Below are 27,937 nucleotides of genomic sequence, written 5' to 3'. Positions count from 1 at the left end.
CCTCACAGTACGACAGATGTCAGTTCCAAATTTTTTTTTTTTTTTACATGGAACATCAACACAATCTCATGCTGAAGGACATATTGTATGTAAACAGATGTTTCCTGTCCTACCAAGCTGAAAGAATCACAAAATGAACATTATTGTATTGTATTCTGATTGAATGGGATTTTTCAAATAGTGGCTTGTGGTGTTGTGGCTTTTGTTAATGAATCTCAAAGGATTCATAAAATCTTTGCCAAACCCAGAGCCAACCAAACAGATGCCCAACTCCAGGTCACTTGAGTCTGTGTACATTATATTTTGATTAGGTACATTGTGTTTGTTGAGCTAAACTTCTTCAAAACTCCAGAGACCTGCGAGTCTGAAGTGAGCAATATAAACAAATTACATTTTCTGTCAAAAAAATTACTATTACTGTCAGAGTATTATAAGACTTTCTGATTAATATCTGCCAACAGACAGCCAATGATGCTCCCCAGACATTCTCCTGACTATAAGTAACTATGAAACTACAACTAGCAGTCATTAGAGTATTAGTAGACTGTCTGCTTAAAGGGGTGGTTGATTATGATTTCACTTTTCTAACTTTAGTTAGTGTGTAATGTTGCTGTTTGATCATAAACAACGTCTGCAAAGTTACAACGCTCAAAGTTCAAAGCAAAGGGAGATATTTGCTTTTAAAGAAATTGCTTTTTAAGGACTATAACAAACGGCTGGGACCACACGACATTCCTCCCGGGTTGGTGACATCACAAACCGTAAAATTTACATAAACCCCGCCCCCTGGAACGCAATTTATAGATTATCAAGACAGAATATGCTAATCAATAACTAAAAGATAACTTCACATAAGCTACATAAATTCATCAACTAACCATTCAGAAATGTCCTGTTGCTTCTACATGTTGTCACTTCTTCTTGAGTCTCTCCATCTTTGTCTGACTCTGGTTTGAACATAAAAGGCTAAAAGTTTTTGAGATTTTCAGTGCATGTCTGTGTGAGGTAAAAGGACACGCCCTTTGTGCCGGGAGCTGCACTCATTTACATTTAAAGGGACATACACAAAAGTGGTGAGTTTTTGCTCACCCTCAAAAAGTGACAACTTTAACATGTTATATAAAAATATCTGTGGGGTATTTTGAGCTAAAGCTACACATAAACACTCTGGGGACATCAAAGACTTATTTTACATCTTTTGAAAAGGGCATTATACCACCCCTTTAATATCTGCTAACACTTTATTTTTATGGTCCCCAACAGACATTCTCCTGACTATAAGTAACTTTGCAACTACATGTCAACTTATTCTACTAACCCTAGATTATCGTAGCCAGATCTTCAGACTGATGGCAGAAGACCTGGGGCCTCATTTATAAAACTTTGCGTAGGATTTGCGTCAGAAGTGGCGTACGGATGAAACATAGGACGTGCGTACGCACAGAAATATTCTGATTTATAAAACCGTGCGCACGCACATCCTATGCAGTTTTCCCTTAATAAATCACAATCAATTCTAAATGTAGCGCAGCTTTTGTGGCTTCATGTCACGCCCATAGTTGCCCATAAATAGTCCGTGAAACGCCCACAAGTTTATATTCATCGATTGTGAAATCATGGCAAACACAGAGGAAAACCAAGAAATGTAACTTCACTCAATGTGAAGTAGAAATTATCGTTGGCGAGGTGGAAAAGAGGAGTAAAATGTTGTTTGGAGGGCAAAGTGTGGGCATTACTAATGCCAAAAAGGCACTCGAGTGGCAAAAGGTTGCAGACGCCGTTAATGCTGCAGCCTCACAACCTCGGACCGTGGCCGAAATAAAAAAGAAATATTCGGACATCAAAGTCGATGCAAAAAAGCGTCTAGCGCTCCATCGCCAGAGTGTGTCTGCCACGGGTGGGGGAAAGGGGACACCGGAGCTGACCCCTCTTTATGAGAGACTGGTGGCAATTATTGGGGAATCCCTATTAAGTGGAGTGGTGACTGAGGCGGAGGGGGACACTGACGCTGTTTCTTCCATCTGCCGACGGTCACCATTTCACATTTCACCCGTTTTTGTGCGTACGCCTGAGTCAGAGTTTGCGTGAAGGACCGCACATTTTCCCGTCAAGATTGCTTTTTATAAATACCAATTATTGTGTAGAGAGCGGCGTACGCCGCCTTTTGTGCGTACGCAACGTTTATAAATGAGGCCCCTGGACACTTTAGCTGCTTTCATTGGCCAAGGACTGTCCAGAAGCATCTAATCACAGTTCGTTTTGTTCAGCATCATGTTTAGGGGTGTGAAAATGTAAAGTCAATGGCTGGATCCGAAATCGCATACTTCCCTAGTATAAGGTAGGCATAACAGTATGCGACAAAAGAAGTATGTCTGAATTCACAGCACTCATAATAGAGTAGGCAAAAAGTACCCGGATGACCTACTCTGAAGTGTGCATTCGATGGACACTTTACTATCCCATGAGGCCACAGGAGAGGATTTATGAATGGCAGTGAAGTGACGTAACTGACGCAAGGTAGATTCTCTCAGAGTTCAAAGTGCATTTCTGTGCACGAGTTTCCCAGTACACAGGGAAAAGCAGGTCTGTGGGCCTTGTCTTGAACAAAGATCGTGAGCTGACTCTCATTGTATGTCAAATGATTTACCGAATTAAAAACCAGAGTCTATAGCCAGCGGCCTTGTATATCTAAACAACAGACTTTTCAGTAATGTGTGGTCTTTTGTTGAACTGCACCAGCTGTTGTTACAAACCACAACAAAAAAAGAGAGTAATGTGTGCTTGCTGTCTAACTTGTTGTTCATGAATTTTGATGAATCTCAAATGTTTGATATTTGTCTTGGATTCTGTAAGGATAATTAATTTGTTTATTTTTAAAATCAATGTGAACATTTTTTGTTTAGTGCTCTTTGTGTGGTGTGCTTGACCCTGTAAGATCATGAAAATATCTCACAAGGGCACTGACTGTTTATACAGTTAAATTATTTTTGTTCTCCTGGGAGTTTCAAACATTTGTTTTGCTTTTCCTGTTTTCATGAATGATCTTTTATGGTTTAAAACATAAACAGTGGAGACCTATTTTAATGATATGTTTTAAAGGTTTGTGATGTTAAGCCCCACATTGATCTCTGATTGAAATATTAACCAAAGCTCAAAATACTCAATACTCCCTGATCTTTATCAGGATGTTATTTTCTTTTTTTTTCCTTTTCTTTTTTTTCAAAATGACAATCTCAGTTCTTTGTAGAAACAAAAATAGACATGAGAAATAATATTGAAAGAGGATGTAAACTTTTTGAACAGCTGGATATTTCCTTTTCATGTGATAACCTTAGGTGATAACATCTGTAGCAACATTTGAAGATAACCTTTGTTTTTCATGTCGCATCACCTGACCTGAAAACATTTGGGGAAATCCCTTTGGCAACGAGATTTGAAGTTTTTACTATTTTATACCAATACTTTTATAAGTCCTACAATATATTAATTTAAATGTTTATATGTGCACTTTTGTGTGCAAATGTTCTTTAAACTTATTTTTAACTTTAAAATGAAAGTACATTTTTCTTATAAAACTTATATCTTTCAGTCTTTCAACTCCCTCACACATGGTTTCTTTTTCCATTGCAGCATGTCTTTCAAAAAACTGTTTCTGTTGGCAGAGCTTCCATCTGTTTTGACCATTATTATAAATGCCTCACAGAGAATGTGACCTTAGAAATTTACCATAAATTAAAATGCCAATGTCCACTATAGCCCCCCCTGTGGCAACACTGGGAACTCAAAGCATTCTTGCATTGTATTATAAATCACACTCTGACACATTTCAGAACACGAGAAGGCATGGAATTGAAAGCTTGTTTCAGGTCAACAGCAACAAACACACATAAATCCTGCAACTGTGGCTGCGTACTTGCTTTGATCTGATGTTTTTGCTGTCCTAAACCGTCTTCAGTGTTCACCATTTAAGACCTTCATACTTCAGGAACAATGATAACAATAAATAAAAAGGAAAGATCATTTAAACAAACTTTGAATGTTGGCTTGTCTGAATGTTTAGAAAAGCATTAAAGGTTTGTGTGTGTGATGCAGTATATCTTAGTTTATTTGGTCTCAGAAGCACATGTTTGATGAGAAATATTTATATTGAAATCTCCTTGTTTGACTTCTTGACAGATATGAGCACAGTTTGAGACATTAGCTATGTTTCCATCCGCGCTTTTTTTTATGCAAATTTTGGGTTATCGCATAAATAAAGCTGAATGGTATGGAAGCTTGTTTCCGCCACTGAATAATAAATAAATAATAATAATTGCGACTTTTTATCTCACAATTCTGACTTTTTTTCTCACAATTGCGATATATCAAGTCAGAATTGTGACTTTTTTTCTCAGAATTGCGAGATATGAAGTCAGAATTGTGAGAAATAAAGTCGCAATTCTGAGAAATAAAGTCGCAATTGCGGGATATAAAGTCACAATTCTGAGAAATAAAGTCACAATTGGGAGATATAAAGTCAGAATTGCACGATATAAAGTCGCAATTGCGTGTTATAAAGTCAGAACTGTGAGATATAAACTATTCTGACATGCGCATATTCAACAATGGAAACACGTTTACCGAATAAATCCCATCTCCTTTTTTTCCTTAGAATTGGACTTTATATCTCACAGTTGTGAGTTTATATCTCACAATTCTGAGAAAAGATGTCAGAATTGCGAGATATAAACTCGCAATTGCGTGTTATAAAGTCAGAATTGCGTGATATAAAGTCGCAATTGCGAGAAAAAAAGTCAGAATTCTGACTTTATAACACGCAATTCTGACTTTATATCTCGCAATTCTGACTTTATAACACGCAATTGCGACTTTATTTCACGCAATGCTGACTTTATATCTCGCAATTCTGACTTTATAACACGCAATTGCGACTTTATTTCACACAATTCTGACTTTATATCTCGCAATTCTGAGAAATAAAGTCAGAATTGCGAGATGTAAACTCGCAATTGTGAGATAAAAAGTCGCACTTATCTTTTAAAATGTTTTATTCTGTGGCGGAAACAAGCTTCCATAGAATAGAAACACCAAAATGCACATAATTTCTGAAAATGCGCATTAAAAAACATGCGCTCAATTGAGGTGAATAAAAAGACATGCGCATATTCAACAATGGAAAAACGTTTACCGAATAAATCCCTTCATACGCAACAAAAACAGTCATGTGAGTACAGAGGATGTGATTGGATAACTAGACTAACCAGTGAACCATTTGCATTGCTTTGGTCATTCTGGAATGCTTGTTCTCTTGAACACATGGGATGGAAACCGTGCTTTATTTGGAAGTGTTTTATGCAATATTCCTAGGTAAATTTCCAACTTTGTTGAAAAACATATCTGTTAAGATCTCTTCTGTAACTCTAGACACAAGTGCATTGCTATCAAGGAGAAACAGTTGAGAGATGTTGTTATTTTAATTTCTTATGGGAAACTTTTCTTTTTTGAGATGTTGAGGGTATATAAAATAAAATGAAAATAATGTTTTTTTTATTTATTTTGGCATGTGGTCAGTATGTAAAACGACTTCACTGATACAAAAAATCTGTATAATGCATAAAGAGCACAGTGCGCCTCAGTGCATCCCTAGACATTTGGGGCCTGTGGTATTCTTTCTGCGGAACTTTGAAAAGCTTGTATTTACTGTACATCTGAGAGGAAAAGTTAATCCTCAAAACATATTATAAGATAGTACTGCCTTTGTTTTCTTGTAAGTGACAAAAGATACTTGGGAATTCAGACTTTTCCAAAATACACTATTTCACCTACAACCTTTGGGACTTTTTTTCAGTTGTTGGGGATTTTTTTAAATATGTTTTTGATGAGACAACAGAATACCATGTGAAGTGCTCCAGAGAGGTCAGTCGGCTGCATGAATATTCCCATGCTTTCAGGGTTTGTAGTGAATTATAGTGAACTTTTTGACTTGGAAAAAGGAATCATTGATGTATGTCAACTTTGTTTAAAGGTGCAGTATGTAAAATTTACAGATAGTGGTTGAAACGGGTACTGTAGTCCAAATTCAAATGTTGGAGAAAATTGATTTCCCCTCCTCTTCAAACTTGATGCTCACATTGGTTGCCAGATTGAGGACGCGCAACAGGAATGAGCGCAATTGACAATGGAAAGCAACAAGCCTTACACTGTAAGTTGATGTGTTGATTTATCTTTGTTTTATTATATCTCTGGTCATAGAGCATTTTAAATGGATGCTGAGGTTTTTTAGGTCTGGTAGAATCTGCGATCTCTTACCCAGTTCGTTCGCTGGCTTCCATGGCTACAATGCACTGTGTTTCCCGCCAAATGGCAACCTGGGTGAAGTGGCAGTGGGCGAATCACACAGACGAAAACAAAAATAGACATTCCGACACAGAACGCACATTTCAAAGTAGAATAACTGGCTGTATAGCATTGTTTTTCGGAGGAACAAGTATGTGAACTTAGCATGTTTCCTTAACATCTGCAAATGGTTTATGGTATTTTTATGCTTTAGTACAGTCAAAAAATATTACATACAGCACCTTTAACACGTTTCTCCTAAATAAGAAATGTTTGAGTTCATATTGAGATTTTTGGCACTTTTGATTCCAGACATTTTGGCAAATCTGAGCACAGTCTTGAGACATTGTTGAGATCTCTTCTGAATGTCTATAAGAGACGCATGTGAGTCAAGTCAAGTCACCTTTATTTATATAGCGCTTTATTCAATGATTGTTTCAAAGCCGATAGCAGTAAAATGGTGCATTTCGACTGTTGGTCATCTGAAGCCATTTCAGTGTTGATTCAGTTCCATTGTAAAGAACATCAATTATTAAATTGAGGCTTTTTTCTGGAACTTTTTCTTGACTGTAAGACTCAAATTCAATTTAGAACATGTTCAGCATAATGATCGTGTTGTTTTTCTCAAGTTTGTTACTTTTGCAGCTGGCGAGTCATCTTGTCTTGATATGTTGATATGTTTTGATGCTATCACACACAGGGTAAGGTTTCTCCTGCAGAGGTTTGAGCCTGTGTGGTGAGAAACGCTGACTTCTCTCGTGTGTGTATCAGCTGAGAATTTAGGTTGCAGTAAACCTCAGCGCTTAATTCTTTTACTGAAATGGATCATTTTGGTAAAACTGCTTTAGTCATTTCCTGCCTGAACTTTATGTGTAGCGTGTCAGAAAATCAACGTCTACTCTTTCCCAAATTTGTCAGATATTACAGTGATAATAACAGTCATATAGCATACTGTACAATTTGTTTTGCATCAAGATAAGAAGCTGTTATATTTTTACATTACTTCAAACATGTCAGAAGGTCACAAACTACTGGAAACCTGTTTCCGCTTCAGAGAAAAATAAGGTAATTGCGACCTATATCTTATATTACGTCTTAATTTGTGACTTTCATTTCTTACAATGTGGCTTTATATCTCACAATGTGATTTTATTTCTCAGTGTGACTATATCTAGCAATATGACTATTTCTTGTCATTTTGATTTTATTTCTCATAATATCGACTTTTATCTCACAGTTTTAATTTGTGACTTTCATATCCTACAATTAGGGCTGTCAAGCAATTACATTTTTTTATATAATTAATTACATGATGTGCCAGTTAATCAATTTAATTAATCGCACATCAGATTTGCTTTAAATTATTTTGACTCGTTATTTTTCCATAACTAATTAATTCAAATAACGGGTTAATTCGACAATGTGACTTTATTTCTTTTAATTGTAATTTTATTTCTCATAACCATGAATTTATATATCACAATGTGCTTTTATCTCACAGTGTGCCTTTTAAATCTTGCAATTGCGACTTTATCCTCCGGTTTCACAGACAACACTTAAGATAGTTCCAGACTAAAATACATGTTTGAGCTGTTTTAACTGAAGCAACTTCCACTAACATATAGATTAAAATATATCTTATTATTTTGCCTCAAGATGCACACCAGTAATGTTTTTTTCTAAGGAATGTTTAGAAAAACTACTTAAATATCCTAATTGAACTAAGGCCTAATCCTGGTTTAATCTAAACCCTGTCTGTGAAACCGGGCCTATATGTCTTAGTGTTTCTTTAAATATTGCAGTGTGACAATATCTTGCAATAGGACTTATTTCTTGTACAGTAATTGCGATTTTATATCTCACAGCTACAACTTTATATCTCACAGTGTGACTGTATTTTAAACTTATTTTATTTATTTTTTACTCTGGTAAAAATGGGCACCCATAATGACCTGTTTTTTTTTTTCTGGTTTCTTCTTATCTTTGTAGTCGTTGTCCTGTCAAAACCACTGACATCTTTTAAAGATGTGTGAACTCTTGCAGCTGGTGTCTACTCAATTACATTGCATGAAATGGTCTTCATTTAAAGTCCTTTAAAGACTCCAGAACAAAGAAACAAACTGGAAATTTGTGTTCAGGTTCATGCTAATGAGTAATAGCTATCCAAAACCACTTTCATGGTTGAGGTTTGTTTATTGGCTCCAGGTCTGTTTTGTGGAGATCATTCACTGTGTGGTTTTCTCGTGAAAGATGCATGTTCATTTCAGTCTCTTTTTCTAATATTTCACACTGATCTCATTAAGACTGATTGATGAAGATAAAGAGATCTACAAATGAGCACATACAGTTTGACCTGCTTGCAGCAATAATTCCGAAGTGCTGGTTTTCCGTTCTCCAATTTCATTTTTTTTTTTGTTGAAAATATTTGTCGGGCAACATCCGACCATTTTTCAGCATAGGCCGACGTAGTTTTTTCAGTATGTTCTGCACCGTTGGCTCCAGTCGGACGCCGTCAGGTTTTTTTGGGCCGATTCAGCATGTAGACCATCGGTGAGAGAGAGAACTCTGATTGGCTGTTCAGCTAGTGAATGAAGTCAATGCACAAAAATAATAGCAAAACAGCACACAAAAATAGAAATATATTCCACTTTTGTAATGGTGCCAAGAAAGGCTTGGTAGAAAAAAAGAGAAGAAACAAAAGAGAAGGAAGAAAAATTGCGCAAGGAGTTCCAGTCAGGGTGGGTTGTTCAAATGAATGGCCATCTCTTTCTTCAATTTTAAGTGGTCAAACAGGCCTGGGAGGATACAAGTTCTGTTTTGCCGATGGCAGTTGTTGAGTTTGGTTTGTACGTGTCCATTCATCCACCTTCATTTGTGATGTATATACCTGAAACCTCACTCAACTCTGCAGTAAACGTCTTTCGACTCATTTAATTCCTTTTATAGTGAAAGACAATCTAATTATCTGACAGAAAAGCTTGATGTGTTATGTTACCCGACCTGCTTATATGTAGGGAACTGTGAGATGCAAACAGTGGGTGAGAAGTTGTGTGTGTGTGTGTGTGTGTGTGTGTGTGTGTGTGTGTGTGTGTGCATGGTGCACTTCTAGGCAGTATGTAAAGGTTTTGACAGTTAGACAGAAACATGTGGTTTAAGTCATATTGACACTTACCAGGCAGGCAGTTTCATTTTGTCTGAGGCTTTCCCAGAATAGAATAGTAATACTGAAGCAAACATGTGCAGTCACTGCACTGGATAGACTGTAATGGATCACCTATATTGTTGGGATTAACAATAATTATAAAATGATTTAATTAAAAGTACATAAAAAAAAATTCTGAATACTTTTAAATGCCCAGCACCCCCAAATGCGATGATCCCCTTGGGATATTATAATCTTTATAATAAGGATCCCAATATAAAAACTGTTTATGACATAATTAAAATCCCTCGCCCTGTATGTTCAAGATTGATAGCGCCTAAACAAGCACTACTGTAAGTGCCTCTGTATGAGTATATATTACATTATGTCCATCACTCTATATTTTCTGAAAGCACACTGGCATTTTTCATTGTGTGGTGAGCTACTGACACGTTTGTAATGAGTCTTGAGAGTACAGGGGAAAGTACACAAATGCCAGCAGGCAGTTGCAGAAGACAATGAAGGAAAATGATGATATCTGAAGCGCGTGATGGAAAAACAGAGGTGGGTATGATGATGGATTGACTATGGAAGGGGTGATGGAGAGTGCTGTGTTTTTACAGTATGTGAAGAGGAATTCAAGCATTTGGGGGTTATCTTTAGTAATGCCAATAAGCATGCTAACTTGCATATTTCCAGTTTTTAGTCCCAGACTAAAAATGCATGTTTGAGCTGTTTTAACTGAAAGCAACTTCCACTAACACATAACATATATCGGTGCTATTATTTTGCCTCAAGATACACCAGTAATGTTTTTTTCTAAGGCATGTTTATAAAAGCTACTGAAATATCCTAATTGAACTAAGGCCTAATCCTGGCTTAAAGGAGAACTCCGGTCAATTTTAACATTGAGCTCATTTTTTTGTAAATTTGGAGTGCTGTCAATACAGAGAATACAGAGCTGTCAATCACTTCAGAGTGATCACGGGTGAATCTGACTGCAGTAGATGTGAACGATATTAATAAAAATGATGTTATTTCAGCCAGCGCACATACCTGTAATTTCTTCCTGTTTTCGGTCTAAGTCCATAGTAATCGATTGTCGAGTTCACGCGCGTGATCATAGGTAACTAAACTTATGCGAGTGAACTCGACAATCGATTACTATGGACTTCGACCGAAAACAGGATGTAAATACAGGTATGTGCGCTGGCTGAAATAACATCATTTTTATTAATATCTTTCACATCTACTGCAGTCAGATTCACCCGTGATCACTCTGAAGGAATCACTCACATGACCTGTGCACTTGTAATGACACATCAAGGATGTTAAGAGGCTAAAAGCAGGTTTAAAACTTGCCCCATTGAAGTCAACAGGGTGCAAATTTTAAAAAGAGGATAACACGGTGTAGGCAACACCGATTTTTGTTGTTGTTCTCTGTATTGACAGCACTCCAAATTTACAAAAAAATGAGCTCAATGTTAAAATTGACTGGAGTTCTCCTTTAATCTAAACCCTGTCTGTGAACCGGGCCTATATGTCTTAGTGTTTCTTTAAATATTGCAGTGTGACAATATCTTGCAATAGGACTTATTTCTTGTAATTGTGACTTCAGAATTGTGAGTTTAAATCTCACAGCTACAACTTTGTATCTCACAGTTTGTCTGTATTTTAAACTTCACCTTTTTTATTTATGTTTTACTCTGGTAAAAATGGGCAAAGTGGGCCATAATGGGCACCCATAATGACCTGTTTTAGTTTTCTGGTTTCTTCTTATCTTTGTAGTTGTCGTCCTGTCAAAACCACTGACATCTTTAAAAGATGTGTAAACTCTTGCAGCTGGTGTCTACTCAGTTACATTGCATGAAATGGTCTTCATTTAAAGTCCTCTCAAGACTCAAGAACAAAGAAACAAAATGGAAAAGTGTGTTCAGGTACATGCTAATGAGTAATAGCTATCCAAAACCACTTTCATGGTTGAGGTTTGTTTATTGGCTCCAGGAAATCTTTTTTTCTTTTCTTTTTTTTTTCTTTCACTGTGTGGTTTTCTCGTGAAAGATGCATGTTCATTTCCAGTCTCTTTTTCTAATATTGTTTAACAATGCCCACACTTTCAGAACAGCTCATTTGCACTTCAAAGATAATAGATTAAGTACAAACCATAAAGATGTTTAAAGTAGGTCATACATAAATAAAACAGGAATTAATCTCTTGTGGGAGTTTTTCATGGCTTGTCTCAGTGAAAGAAGATGATTCATTTATATATATTTAAGTATATGAATATGGTACTCACAAAAAACAGTTTTACTAGTTGCAACTCTTTTAAGGTCACGGCTTATGGGAATTCCTTAACAGTCTGTGCACTTCACCATTGTTTTACGCACTGATAAACAGATCTGATGTCGCCACATTCTGCCCTTTCTAAATTTGCACACCAAATACCTGAAACTCAAGTAGCGAATAGATAAATAAATAAATAAATATGGTAACAAAACGCTGTAGAGGAGTAAAACGATGCAGCTGTTAACCTCATGGGTCTGAGAGAGGGCTTTATTTCTTCTTATTTGATTCTCTCATGTAAGTGATCTTTGTGCTCAGGGTTTTATATTAATAGTTCAACTAAATATGGAAATCCTGTCATCATTTACTCACTCCGATGTCATGTGTATGACTTTCTTTCTTCCATGGAGCACAAGTTATATTGCAGATTATAATGTTACAATACAAAACATGTCTATTTCAAATAAATGCTGTTCAGTCATGAAAACTCTCTGAGTGTTTGGCAAGGTAATGGATATGACATTGTTGGTATGTTTGGTCTTGGCAGAATAGATGCTACACTGCTGCTGTTGTTGGTTATTTCTGCTGCTGCAGAGCAAGTACGGGACTTGCTACTACAAATACACACACGACACACTGCTGTGAGCAAGTAAAATGCTGCTGCTGTACAATATAGCATACATGAATTACAAGTAACAGATCTATACAGGTGGAGCTGGGGAAGGAGGAGGGTTTCTGAAAGCATGTTGCAAACTGCTACAGTAAATGCTGACCAAGTATTTGGTATTTGAAAGTTGAGCAGCGAGCTCATTGGCTACTGATACAGCAGGAACCAATCAGCTGTGCCCTATAGAGAATGATATGATTGCTAGCAAATTGAGTTAAGGACCTATCAGCCTCAGCTATCTAGAGTTTCATGACAACATTTGGTATTTTTTTTACTTTCCATCAAAGAATCAAGGCCTGTTGGGCAAGATGCGTCTATGTCAGGGGTCTGCTAATTGACACACCCTGAGTACGGTGGGGAATTTGTAATTTTATGATTGGTCAGTTTGAATGTCTCACATTGGGTTTCAGTCACATGGTCAAGGAAGGAATAAAAGAAGATTGTAACTGTTGCTCTGGCCTTTTTTCTTTGGCTCTTCTTTTCTCTGGGCTTTTCTTTTCTTCTATGCTTTCCATCTCACTACAATTTATGGTATATGATTTTATCATATTGTTGTAAAGTTTTTCTTTCTTCAAAGCAGAGACCAGGAGACAGTTGGGATCGCGTTCAACGGAAGTTATTCTTTATTGAGAACTCCTCTGTACACGGCTGTAGAAACTTCCAACATGATCTAACTAAAACATTATACATTGTAGCTATATACATTCCAAGGGGGAGGGATTACATAGAGGCGGGAACTCTGAATAAAGCATGCAAATGAAGTGGGAACACACCCTACTCTGAGTCCAATTGAATCAGCATAACTATTCACATGCTGATACTGGCCAGGAACTCCAATTCCAAAAGCCATTCCAGAGCCATTAAAGACAATAGGTGAAAGTCAATCAACCTAACGACTCAACGTCTGGGCTCCGAAAGGTGAGAATCAAGTGATCTGACTTATTTAAAACACAATAGGGAAAACAAGTCTGGCAGGAAAGGAGACTCTTTGCTGGAGACTCAATAATCATCTGAAATCAGTCTACTAAACTTTATCAGTTTATATACTATTGCAGTGGAAAAACTAAATTAAACTTTTAATAAAAATGTAATCCAACACTTCCCCCTTTGAGAGTTCTAATAACTCTCACAAAAATACAAATTTATACACTTAAAAGTTAATTCTTGTAACTTGTGTAAATTACAGGCACGTGTAACTTGCTCTGTGTTGTTCATCTGTAATTGCATGCTGACACAGAAACAAACATGCAATTTAGGGTCCGTGAATTTTCTGCGTTGTGTATTTTTCATTTTCTTTTGTGATAGTTCGTTCAGCAGTGGGTCTGGTTGTCTTCTTGAGGTTGGGGCTTCATACGCAGATGAGACGGTCGCTGCATATGGATCTTGAAAAAGCCATCAAGTTTTATCTGCACACTGTAAGACAGAAAACAGAAAAACAGAGAGCAGTATTTCTTCAAAACACTACGGTTGTAGCAGTTTAAACACAATGGTTCTATCGTTTTCAGAGTGTACTGTTGTCGTTTCATTCTTTCCCTATTTCTTAATTGATTTGACACCTATGGACCAGTGAGGTAAGGATGGACTAAATGAGGAAAGGCCTATGAGGTAGTGTCTTCACCCTGGATTGGCCCCCGACGCCTGTTGCGTCAGTTCTTTCCAGGGCCCTCACTGAACCGTGTCCTATTCTGTCCCTGTGTTGTGCACACACTGTACAGTGTGTGAGAAAATTGGCACATTTTCATTCTCCAGTGAAACATCAGTCTTAATAGACATCATATAGAGCATGGAGGTCTGATTGTAGTGTTCTGCAGTGTAACATTTATGGCTGTGAGTTTTCTGAATGTCCCCCAAACAAAGGCTGTGACAGTCACTTTCCTTTTGTTCTATTAAACAAAAAAAAATAAGTCTTTCATCTTTGTTGTAAGTTACTGGGGAGATTAAGCAATCACAGCCCAAATTGTTAACACCTCAAAAAGCTTACCCACGAGTCCAGTGACGAGGGGAGGGGTTGCTTCAAATTAGCAAACAAATGTAGCAAGAGCTGCATAACATTGTTAACTTGTCTTAAGTTATTTTTATTTTTTCGACATTCTTTTCCAAAATGTCCGTGCTTGCCACAGTAAGAACAACTGGCTTCTCTAGGACTTTTGCGTTTCTTTGGCTTCTCTGAGTTAACCTTAAAGGATGCTGCTGCAATTTTTACTCTTGCCTTGACATCAAAGTCTCTTTCCCAAATAGCTAAACTGTCCAAGTTGTCTTGCAGGGTTCTATTTGACCATGTAAGATCTAAGAAAGGCAATGCATTTCTATGTTCTGACAAAAGACCATCGGACCATGCACGAACTAGAGGACCATTATGACCTAACACTTTCTCTGAAGTGTCTGCAATTCCGCTGTAAGCGGCAGCGGTCTGGCAAAATCTTTCTGTGTACTCACAAACAGTTTCATCCTCCTTCTGTACACAATTAGTGAGCTTTGACCAGTCCACCTTCGGTCCAACAATGTTTTTTAACACTTTAACAACTTCCTCTCTCAATTCATCTTTACTGGCCTGTTGCAGTTCAGAATTATTTACAGCACTTTCAAAATCATTGAATTCTGACTCAGTCAAGATCTGTGATATTAGCTGGGTGACTTCAGCTAGAGTCATATCATAGAGCCGCATTTTGCTGATCAATGCTCTTCTAAACTTAGAAAAATTTCTTTGCACTGATGGCAAACTTTCAGCAATTCTCTCAATCTCTTTAGGACCTAAAGATGTTTTGATTGCTTGTGGCTGCAATATGGGGGTTGCAAATGGAACTGTATCAACACCTTTTCCCTGAGGCTTTTGTCTAGCTACAACTGCATTTACATCTGTATTGACATTGTCCTCTATACTATCAAAAGACTGTAAATCAGGATAGCTTTCCTCTGACTGTTGGTCTTCTAAATCACATTTGGTTGAGGCTTTGTTATGGCCCACGTTTGTCTTGAGACAGGACACCTGAGTCTGCAATTGTTTGATCTGTTCTTTCAACTTAGCAATACACTGCGCTTGTTCTTGTGCAATGGATAAGCTAAATTCTCGGTGACAACCGATGATGCCTTTCAGATTTTTCTTCCTGATACATGCACTCAACACTTTCTTGCAATCTTCAATTGACCACACTTTCTCTGGATCAATGCCAAATTTCTTGGTTAAATTCAATCTGACTGGCTTAGTCACGATGGAGTCCATGTGCTCTGATAACAAAGACTTGAATTCACTATCTGTCCAAAAAGGTGTAATCTGTCTAGTACTTTTCCTAAACATTTTGTGAATTTTTTTGTTACCACAAACAAACACTAAAAAAAACTTCTCTCTACTGTCTTGCAAACATAGGGTACAATCTTATTAGCACATGAGGCTAATCTAATTCTAAAGCTAATTCTCTAGCTTACAGATAGGTCTTCTCTAGCAAGAGCATACACACAATATTAACATGTAACTGTTAAACTTCCCTGCCAACAACAGGGGGTAAATTTCATCTCTAAAATAAAAAACTTTTTTAGAGGCTTATCTTTAGTTAACCAAACTCTACAGCTGTTTGTTAACTTCTTCTCTGAACGGCGCAGAGGAAAACATTTGTACTGGTCTGCATTGGTTCTTTTAATGGAGTGAAACTCACCGAGTCTTTCATTTGTAGAGAAAGATTCCGTCTGGAAAAAAATCAGTCTTTGAGATCTTTTTGGAGCTTGAAGTTTTCAATCTGGATTCAGAAGATTCAGTCTGGAACTCAGTCAGCTTCGTTGAGATCTTTGAGCTTGAAGTTTCAAGATGCAGTTCTTTGAGTTTCCTTTTTCTCCATCCGGGTCACGGCACCATCTGTTGTAAAGTTTTTCTTTCTTCAAAGCAGAGACCAGGAGACAGTTGGGATCGCGTTCAACGGAAGTTATTCTTTATTGAGAACTCCTCTGTACACGGCTGTAGAAACTTCCAACATGATCTAACTAAAACATTATACATTGTAGCTATATACATTCCAAGGGGGAGGGATTACATAGAGGCGGGAACTCTGAATAAAGCATGCAAATGAAGTGGGAACACACCCTACTCTGAGTCCAATTGAATCAGCATAACTATTCACATGCTGATACTGGCCAGGAACTCCAATTCCAAAAGCCATCCCAGAGCCATTAAAGACAATAGGTGAAAGTCAATCAACCTAACGACTCAACGTCTGGGCTCCGAAAGGTGAGAATCAAGTGATCTGACTTATTTAAAACACAATAGAGAAAACAAGTCTGGCAGGAAAGGAGACTCTTTGCTGGAGACTCAATAATCATCTGAAATCAGTCTACTAAACTTTATCAGTTTATATACTATTGCAGTGGAAAAACTAAACTAAACTTTTAATAAAAATGTAATCCAACAATATCATACATCTATTTTGTAACTATTTCAAGTGTAACCAAATACTGTTATTAAACTATTTTAATTATAAATGATGTGCTAACTAGTTTTGATTCAGTATTGACAATATAGTCACACTATAGCAATACTTTCCCACATATTTTGCTATTCTTAGTGCGCTTATTTCCATCATTGGTTTAAGTAGTAGTGGGTAGTAACAGACAAAAAAAATGTAGTTTTACACCATCATACATCAACATTTCTTTCGTCATTCGGCAATCCTGCAGCCTGAACCACTGTGACCAACCTTACAGTAGTTTGTTTTGTTGTAAATTTTTCTTCTTGTGGACAAAGTAACCATTACTGATTACATATAATTTGCATTTTTTACATGCTCCCGTCTTTGGAGAGCAGCTCAGATTCGCACAAACACAAATCTCGCTTTGTGTTTGAAAGGTTTGGGTGGTTAATCCAAAGGACACTTCAACATCACAGTCCAACTGGTGTGTTCTCTCAGACATCAGTCATTGTGTGATTTGTGGCCCACAGTGCAGGAGGACCATATGAGGTCTTAGGGACATGTAGGGGAATGCTATGGGGTGTGTTTGCAGAGGTGTTTTGACAACGAGACATCCAGAGCTGGCGGTACTGGGTGGCAATTTATGTGCTCGAAGACGTGAAAACCTACCGTGAATTGTTTGACACATCAGTGACAGGGTCATTAGCGGCACTCATGGCTTACTAATGTTTTATACCATAATCGGTGGATGAAGGGCCACAGACAGCAGCCAATGTGCTGATCTATCACGGCACAAATCGCTTTTTACAGTTGATTTTTGGCTCCTTCAGCATCCAGGACACTTTGTACTTCAGTGTTGAGTCTCAGCGTGCCTGTGATGATGGAATATAAACGATGACATCATCAGAGCGCTGCAGCTGTGGAACGTGATGGAGAGTTCCTGTAAATACAGAACAGTAGCAGAAACTATGCCGGTCTTGTTCTCAGATCTGGTTTCATGCACTGTATCTGGGATCAGATATGATGTCTGTGAAGAGTTTAGGGCTTTTCACACTCAAAATTGTATAGTGTCATTTTAAAAGTAGGGATGCACTGATATTAAAATTCTGGCCGATACGGATACGAGACGACGATTATTTTCATGTTATGGCCGGGGAGGAAAAAACATAAAATAAATATAAATGAAATAAAAAATATTAGTCATTTAAAATTATAAACATTATTAGATTATATTGCAATGTTATTATATTATTTTAAATTATTAACAATTAAGACTAACTTAAAAGGGAGTAGTCACAATAATATATATATATATATATATACATATATATATATATATATATATATATATATATATATATATATATATATATATATATATATATATATATATATATATATATACACATACACACACACACATATATATATATATATATATATATATATATATATATATATATATATATTTATGTAGTATCGGTCAAAAGTTTGGAAACATTACTATTTTTAATGAGCCTGCATTTATTTGATCAAAATTAAAGAACAAAAAAGAAAACTGTAATACTGTGAGGATATTACAATTTAAAATAATGGTTTTAATTTGAATATACTTTAAAATATTATCTATTCCTGTGATCAGAGCTGAATATTCAGCATCATCACTCCAGTCTTTAGTGTTATGATCCTTCAGAAACAGTATATAACAGTATATAGTGCATTTCTTGTTAAATGTCATCCCCTTTTTAAATGTATAAGTGTGAAGCTTTGCATAGCCCTGAGTTAAAAGGGTCCTTGACTTGGGGTCATTAAAGGTCTTAACTCAGGATTAAGCATGTATGAGTAGTCACAGGTGTTGCCTGAAGCTCTTATCCGATAAGTGCAAATTTGTCCTGACAAAATGCATCCAGTAGTCATTCACACAGACACTTGCACCTTTAGTAGATCTGGCTGAATATAATGAAGCCCTGAAGCAAGATGTTGTCTCACTAAGAGGAAGGCATGCATTTGGACCACAAATATTAGCTGATAGTTTAGTTTCTCTAATCTTGTTTTTTCCTTTCATTAGCACCAAAGCCACATACGGGGAAATTAAATTAATCTTAAATCAGTCTTTTCTTCTTTGGCTAGAAAAGAAAAATTAGCTTTTGTCTTTGTCACAATATGAGATAAATCCGGCCCTGTTGATAGTAATAAGTCGATTATGTCCTGTCAATCATAAGGGGGCAGAAAGAGATGTCAGACAGTTAAAAAGTAATTCAGTGATAAACTCCTACGGCAGAGTTGCAGTTTGCAGCATGAAAAAACAATATGATTTAAATTCGGAAAATAAATTATACACAGAAAGTGAATAAAGCACCAATACTAGACTAATAAGCACTTTTATTTTTAATATATCAACTGATCTTTAATTTAATATTGAAGTAATTGAGTTATAGAGAAATATTATGAATAAATGTGATTATTTTAATAATTGTATTATTTTGAAAGAAAAAAATGTATTCATAATAATAATAACAATATTTGGCAACACGTTATTATAAGGTCTCATTTGTTAAAACGTATGTATTAAGTAACATGAACTAACAATGAGCAATATATTTGTTACAGTATTTATTAATCTTTGTTAATAAAAATAGTCAGTTCATGTTAGTGCATTAACTAATGTTAAGAAATACAACTTTTGATTATAATAATTAGTAAATGCTTAAATTAAAATTAACTAAGATTAATAAATGCTGGGTAGAAGTATTGTTCACCATGTAAGTGTGAAACCTTATTGTAAAGTTTTACCCAATATTTTTATATATAATAATACATTTCCGTTAACAGTGTAATATTGTGTAATTAATGTTTTTAAAAAATAAAGATAACAATCAAACTTTCAGTATTGGTTTCAGCAGCTGTTGTTCTATAAGAATTAAAATCTTGATGTTTTCAGAATGAATGTGTATGTGAGGGGTTTACATTTAGTTTGGGGTAATCTGAATTAACAGTAACATTCTAGCATCATGAATGTTGTGCTTGCAGCGAAGGTGTATTTATTAGAAAAGTTGGATGTGAAATCAGATGTGGATTTTATTAAGGAACGAGATCCGAATCCGAAACATGAAAAACACATCAAATTTGAGGAAATGGATCACTTTCACAAGCATTGGATGTAATAAAAACAAGTTCTGTGCCAAAAGTGAAATGGCTTTTTAACATCCTACGCAGCGATTAAATTCATATCTGGTGAAATTGTGGGAATCGGAGCTCTTGAGGACAGAGGAACGGGACGCTCCGCATCTGCTGTGTTTCCTCTCATCTACAGCCATAGTGTCAGATTGAGATTTATTCCAAACGCTTGCGACACCGAAAACAAATATGCCAGCAGTCGTGTATTTGCAAAACACAGTGTTAATCACAAAACTGTTAAATATTTATTGCAGAATGTGGAACTGATAATGACACAGTCGTTCAGAGAAGGAAATTCTTCAGGGATGTTGCGCTTCTCCTTGAGGTTTCTGTGAGAACTTGTTTTGTCTTGAAATCATCTCCTTTTGACAGTTCCTGACTGCAGAAACTATGATACAAATAATCTTTGCTTTGTCTTGTTTTCAGCATGCACTCCCTGAAATCATATGGTTATTATTATTATACACAGAGTGCTGTCATTGTGTGAATTTTTTTAAATACAAAATATTTGTAGACTACAAGTCTGAGACTTTTGCCAACTTCAGCTAGGGAAAATAAGGGACAGTCCATTTCTCCACACCACATACCATTTGAAACGGAAAGAAATTACTGGTGACGACTGACCACACAAAAATAACATGGTACAGTCAGTGTGTGTCGGTCGGCTATAAAGATGAAATTTTTTTTTGGACAAATTGACAACTTCATTTGTTGAATTTTAAAACGTAAGTGTCAAACACCATTATGCACACCTCAATTTGGCTTTCCCTTATAGACAAATTATAATCCTAGAGGATTGTGACTAAATCAAGTCAATATGAAGAGTTCAGATGCAAAAGCCTCTAAGTGACATCGGAAATTTTCTTCTAGAATGATCATTTTTATCAAGCTCGTATATTTAAGTTCAGTAATTTCACTTAAATGGCAATTAATCTTCATATATACAGTATATTGTCCTGTGACAAGGCTTATTTCTATGGCACATTTAAAAGCTATTTGATTTCTTACAGATTTGACACTTCATTAAATCTAAAAATTGGACTCAGCACTTTTACAAGTCCAACAATCATAATTTGTTTTCAATTCTGATCTGTCATTTTAATCTTTGCCATTTGTGAAATGCTAAAGCGTTCTCAGCTGTTTGGGTGCAAGGCACGATTGGATATAATACTGGATACAATTATGTTCCTGTATAATATGTGACTGTTGGAGGTCTTGCGAGTGGTTTGTTTATCTCCCACTGTTCTAATCTCTCTCTCTCTCTCTCTCTCTCTCTCTCTCTCTATCCCTCTCTCTCCTACTCAGATCTGTGGCTTTGTGAACGCTATTAGTCCGGTTGGGAATGATCAGCAGAATCTAATGGCTTTCCGCTTCTCTGCATTTAACCCCATCTTGGATCCCTGGATCTTCATCATCTTCCGTAAGGCGGTCTTTAACCACATCCGGAAATTCTTGCACTGCTGCTTCCCCAGAGATGCGGTGAAGACCGCAGCTCAAAGCTCTCTGTCCTTCCCCCTGGAGGCTGGAAACGTCAAGCAAAGCCCCAGCATCAAGAGCCAGATCTACTGCAGCCTCCCTCAGTGAACGACACCACGTACTACAGTATATGAGATATATCATGAGACTTGGAAGCCTGGAAAGTCTGACTGAATGTGTCAAGTGGTACTAGAACCAAACAGAAAAGCATTGACAAGCAGAGGACCTGTCAAAATGTATGACGCTTCATGGTGATGGAGAGGAAATATTTAGTAAATATGTGAACTAACGGCCATCGCTAAACAGGCTCTTCCATGCATGTGGACCACAGAATTTGGGTGAACAACCAGGTGACAAAGATGTTGACAAGTGAACAGAATGTGAAGGCACAAATAATAACTAATATTCATTTGGGGAACTGGCACTTACCACAAACCACACACATGTAGAAAACAGACTGTCACTCGGCGCGTTTCCATTAAAGATTTGCGCAAAACTTTAGCGATTTTTTTTCTAAATATCGACAAAAAACTATTGCGAAATGACGGCGTTTCCATTAACTGATGTTATGCGACTAAAACGTCATTTTTTCCTCTCGCCATAAGTCATTCCAAAAATCATGCCAACGGACGTTGGTAAGTTTATATATGTCACAGCCACGTACCGCTTTAGACGTTATTATTATTAATGGAAGGAAACGTAGGCGTGTTATCCAAGCATTAATGGCAAGGAAAGACCCTTATACTGTGAGCGGCACATATGAGGAGTTTCTGGGTGTTTCTCCCTCATTTCTGCTCCGAGGTCTTGATTGTGGCATTTCTTTGAGGTTTAGAATCCAGTATTTCTGTCATTCTTTCTTCTCAAGAACTGTCTCGTATTCTGTCCTAACACACCGCGCCTTCTAAGTCAGGTGACCTGTAAATGCGCAAAAACTGTTTGCCGTTTTGCGAAATATTCCTTTTTCGAATTGCCTGAAAAACCACCTCATGCGAGCGCAAAAACTTTTTTGCGATAAATGGGAGTTTTTGCGAAATTGACGTGTTTCCATTGAGCGTATTTTTCAATTCGCAATTTCAATTTGCGCAATTTGAAGGGTAATGGAAACACGGCTAGTTACATGCTTTCGTTTACCAATTATCACCAACCATAGAACCTTTCAAGCGTTTAAAATCGACACACGGAAATTGCAGTGTTAAAGATGTACAGCGTGGCTAGAATGTTACAGAAGTTGTTTAGCAGCAGAAAACCAATCATAAACTAAAAAGAGCTTGTCTCATTAATGCGCTTTGTACAGTTTGTACAGTTTCATTTGCTTGGTCTGTTTTCAGAATCTGAGGAGAGCAGTTAAAGCAATCACGTTAACTAAAATTATAAAGCTATTTCCACACAAGTTATTAAACACTTTATTCATTATTATTAATTTATTTGTATTCAGATGAGCTCATTAGCCCATAGTTCAGAAATGTACAGTTTAAACAATTTCAGAACCCTAACCAGGATAGGGTAACATAACAGGTTATCAATTTCAGATGTCGAACTCATACTAGTTAAAGTTATAATACCTAAATAGCTTTTTAGGGATTGATGTGTTGTAGAAATGTGCATTTATGTGAAAAATGCAAAATTACATTTCACTTTCATGGCAGTACACAAGAATGGATAGTTTAATTTAACTGTAATAACAATGTAAATAATACAAAATAAAAGGCATTTGAGCTGCGTTCTATCCAGGTGAGATATGACAGTTTGATCAGTATGATCAGAAGATATCTGGTGTTTAGTGAAAAGATGTTTGGACCGATAAGATTGCACTGTGTACGGAGCTACCCAGCTGCCAAAACTGAAACCAAGCGATCAGGGTTGGGTAAGATCAATTTTACATGGAAGAGATTTTATCTCTTCGCTTTAACACATCGTCTGGTTAGTACAAGGTGTAAGTGTAAATACATTTGACCATAGTATGTTTACAATTCAGCTGATGTAGAAAGTTCAAATTATCATTCCAAAATGCATGTGTGCTTTCATACCCGCTCTCGAAGCTACTAATATCACCTTAAATGTTTCATTCAAAAACATGGATCTCTGTCTTTAAAATACATTTGCTTTTACCACACATATTGGTCATTGTAAAGAAGCATTTAAAGTTATCTGCAGCTAAAGACTTGATATTGATATCTATACAGCAGTCTCATTATATGCTTTACAGGGTCACTGTCAGGAAATATTTAATTTCAAGAGGTTACTGCGGAAAATTAAACATTGGAGGGACAATTTTGGAGGGGGGATGGGGGGGGGGGGGTTGTCCCCTTAAATTGGCCTCCCAATGTTTAATTTTGTTGTGGCTTTAAATAAATCATACATTACACTGAGGAAAAAAATAATAACCCATGATTATTATTTTGCTTCAGCCCTGTTACACTGACAATGTTTCAGAGTTAAAATGTGTAATAATAGCCTTAGCTTATCTAGCAAATATCACTGTACAACACCACATTATTTGCAATGCTTTATGCCAAGAGTAATATTATCATCCAGGAACAGTTGAACTATTCTAATCACTTGTTTTATTTTAAGGGATATATTGCAGTGTAACAGGGTTGAACATGTGCAGGAAGAAAGGCAAATCAGAAATTATTCTCAGAAAATATAAATAATTTAGCAAAATTATTATGTAGTGAAAGCATGACATTTTAAAAAAAGCTTAATTTTGTTTTGTTTTTTTCTATAAAAACTAATGGTGTTGAATGGGAACATTCAAATTGGCTGAATTCAAAGCACTTCAAAATCTAAACCTAACAAATAAAGTGAACAAATTCAGTATTTTGTCAAAGGATCACATTTTTCCTGAGAGTGACCCTCAGACAGTCTGTATAATGTTCTGGAGGATAAGGAAGCTCAATTAACTAAGAAAACTCTTTGTATAGTCTGTGTAAATTCACGTCCCTACCATGTTCGCTTAAAAGCGTGCAGTGTCTGCATGCGTGATGTAAATCTGATGCTCTGTCGTGATGTGATGTGATATTTTGTGTATTTATGTTTCTTTGCACAGTGTTGTGCAGTCGATACTGCTTCGTGCTCATTGGGTTTGTTCATGCAGTGTTGACTCAAGCTAGAAACAATAGACACTTAGTAAAGAACACAACACCCTGTCCAAACAAACATGTCTTTGTCTGTTTCTTCAGGCTGCTATTGGGATAATCATTATAACTTTCTATATATAAAAAAAAACATAGATTGGTGCACATTTTTGAGGTTTATAAAGAAATGATACATGACCTCTAATACAAGCACTTCTTTGGTTTCATATCACAAGAATAATACTGAAATATACTGAAATGTCCAAATAAAGCCAAACCTGATCTTAAACTATTGGCCTAAAATTGTTCAAATAGCAAGGCAAAGATATTGAAGATATGATTTCTTATGAAAAAAAAAATTAATAGATGAGAACAAAATGGATATAGGAAGAAAGCATAATGTTATCATAAAGTTCAAACAGTGTTAAAGTTTAAGCTTACATATTTAAGGTAATTTAAAGTTGACATGAAACGGATGTTATGCCCAACACTACCATACTGTGACATATTTTAATTGAAATGGCTTATCAAACAGAGAAAAACTTGTGTTGCCTTGATTTTATCCATCGTTTTTGATTGGACTGTGGAAAGTGGGAGTTGAATACCAGAATTGGCTTAAGTTGGTCACACAGATTCGCCGTGTTGAAAGCTGTTTGGTTAGAAAGTGACTTCTGTGGGACCAGTGCTTCATTAGTGACAATAGACAGTGATCTATGACAGTGGACCACATCGCTAATGTGACTACATCAATAAGATGTCAAGTGAGTCATATCACAGGAAGACCAAATTATCCCATAGTGATTAATTATGTACTGTATGTACACAGATTAATTTTTAATTAAGTATATGCACAGAATAATTGTTCACAATAACATGAGTAACATGCATTGAGAAGATAATAGTGTCACTTTTGATATCATGCCGACTTTAACGTAAACCCTATGGATAAACTTAAATGAAAGGTGCTCTAAGTGATGTCACACGTTTTTTGGGCCAATTTTTTTTTTTTGTCACATCCATCTCCTCACCATCCGCTAGCTGCCCGTCCCCTGAACACACTGTAAAAAACGCGGTCTCTGTAGACAGCCCAGGCTCCACAAAAGACAAGAAAAACAAACTGGCCCAGCCTGGACCACGAAACATAACAAACAGTGTTCCAGCCAATAACCGACTAGAATGAGTTGGGGTTGGGGGGTTAGTGTGCGTGCACATGAAGGGGGGTGTGGGGAGTGGAGGAGAGAGAAGCATGAAGAGGGAAGTTAGCTACAGGGCGTGCAGAATTATTAGGCAAGTTGATTTTCTGATCATTTTTTATTCCCAGGCACAATTGGCCAATTCCAAACCATATTAATCTTAATAACTACTATTATTTTTGTATTTAATCATTTATAAGTGATATATGATTGTTCATGAAGGCTGGAAGTGAAAAATGCCTTTAATTCAGGTAGGCAGAATTATTAGGCATGTTTTCTTTTACAGATAAAACAAGCCAAAAAAGAGATTTAACTAAGACTGAAAAGTCAGAAATTGTTAAATGCCCATGAGAAGGATGCAATACTAGAAATGGCAGTTGAGGCATGACCATTGGACAGGGTCAGACAAAAACAGGTGGAGAAGAAAATACGCATGTTAACTGCAAAAGAATGAAGAATTATGGTGAAGAATTAACGGGATAGTTCACTTTGAAATAAAATTTTGGTATGTTTTAGCTTACCTCAAGGGCATCCAAGATGTAGGTGTCTTTTTTTCCACAGTAGTTTCAATTTTGATATTTTTAGGTCAAACCGTTCTTGTCTGTCAGTCATATAATGCAGGTCTATGGTCACTGTCTCAAAGAGCATGCACAGAGTCCAAATTAAACAATTCCCCATCGTCCAAATTAAACAATTCCCCATCGTAAGTACACATTGATGGCCTAAGATACGAAACGAGCGGTTTGTGAGAAAACGAACAGAAAGAACAGTATTTATATCGTTTTTAGCTCTTATACACAGCCACGTCCAAGTGATCTGAGGGCGCGCGCGCATCCTGGTGTGTGACGTGTGCGCAGACTGGTGCATAGATATATACACTAGGTGTTGCATTAAAGACATTCGTGTGCACCATATCTATGCACCAGTCTGCGTACACGTCACACAGCAGGAAGCGCCCGCACCCTCAGATCACTTGGACGTGGCTGTGTTACAAGAGGTAAAAACGATATAAATACTGTTCGTTTTCTCACACAAACCGCTCGTTTCGTGTCTTAGGCCATCAATGTATACTTACGATGGGGAATTGTTTAATTTGGACTATGGGGAATTGTTTAATTTGGACTCTGTGCATGCTCTTTGAGACAGTGACCATATACCTGCATTATATGACTGACAGACAAGAACGGTTTGCCCCAAAAATATCAAAATTGAAACTACTGCGGAAAAAAAGACACCTACATCTTGGATGCCCTTGAGGTAAGCTAAAACATACCAAAATTTAATTTCAAAGTGAACTATCCCTTTAAGTGTGAAACCATCAGGAACCCTTAAGTCTCCAGCGCCACCATTTTCCAGAACTGCAACCAACCTGGAGTCTCCAGAAGTGCAAGGTGTCAGGGTCTCAGAGACTTAGGTTAGGTAAAGAATCCTAAAAATGTACCCCCTCTTAATCAGAATCACAAGTTGAAATGTTGTGAAATACATGAAGACTGTTTTTTTTATAGGCTTTATAGACAGACAGATTGAGAGTGACTCTTGAAGGACCAGCACCACATCCTCTTCTACCACTGTTTGAAGAATTCATCTTCCAGAATCTGACAGTAAGTTTTGGGAGTTCATTTTTAGTCCATCTCTGCAAAATGGACTTCAGGGTAGGAGATGGACTAAAAATTAAGTAAATATTAACTCCAAAAACTTACTGAAAGTCAAAAAGAAGTGACGTCACCCAACATCGCTTAGAGCACCTTTAACTTATACAGTATATATAAGGCTAATGATGGAACGAGCATCAAAGGCATTTGCATTGTGTGTTTATGAGTGCAATGTTTGCTCTGTGCTATCGGTCTAGGCTATTGTAATGCTGCGATGCTTCAGTGGGAGTATAAAGTGAGACAGATTACGACATTTACAGTCCCTCTCTGTAATGAAGTAATGAATGGACAGGCCAACGGCCTGTCGTTAAGGCTCATTAGTTTGAAGAAGCAGTTCGGGTGTCATTAAGCGCTTATAAAAACTAGCAATGAATTAGTTAATGGAAATTAAGCTAAGAAATGTAACACTATGTAATCAAGAACTGAACAATGCTACACATTTTAAACGCAGTTATGTTCATGTCCTTACACCTGAAAGATTCAGCCAAGTGAGTCTTGGCAGCAGAAAACATATCCGATTATACTTAATGAGAGACAAAT

At 36.7% G+C, this 27,937-nt stretch overlaps 1 protein-coding gene across 2 annotated transcripts in view; it reads left to right on the top strand.

Moving 5' to 3' along the window:
- Positions 1-27,937, top strand: part of ptgir (prostaglandin I2 receptor) — a 53,202-nt gene that overhangs the window by 12,226 nt on the left and 13,039 nt on the right. The window contains exon 3 of one of the 2 annotated variants that reach the window (XM_081370464.1): positions 21,305-24,627. The exons of the other annotated variant lie outside the window; for it this stretch is intronic. Within the exon in view, the coding sequence (XP_081226590.1) occupies positions 21,305-21,583 (279 nt within the window). The 3' untranslated portion in view covers positions 21,584-24,627. Of the gene's footprint in view, positions 1-21,304; positions 24,628-27,937 lie in introns of those variants that run through there. 2 annotated transcript variants of the gene reach the window in all.

Source organism: Scardinius erythrophthalmus, assembly GCF_964197995.2.
Source record: "Scardinius erythrophthalmus genome assembly, chromosome: 7".
Classification (NCBI taxonomy): Eukaryota; Metazoa; Chordata; class Actinopteri; order Cypriniformes; family Leuciscidae; genus Scardinius; species Scardinius erythrophthalmus.
The sequence above is the reverse complement of the archived record's forward strand: the minus strand, read 5'-3'. Positions and strand labels throughout refer to the sequence as shown.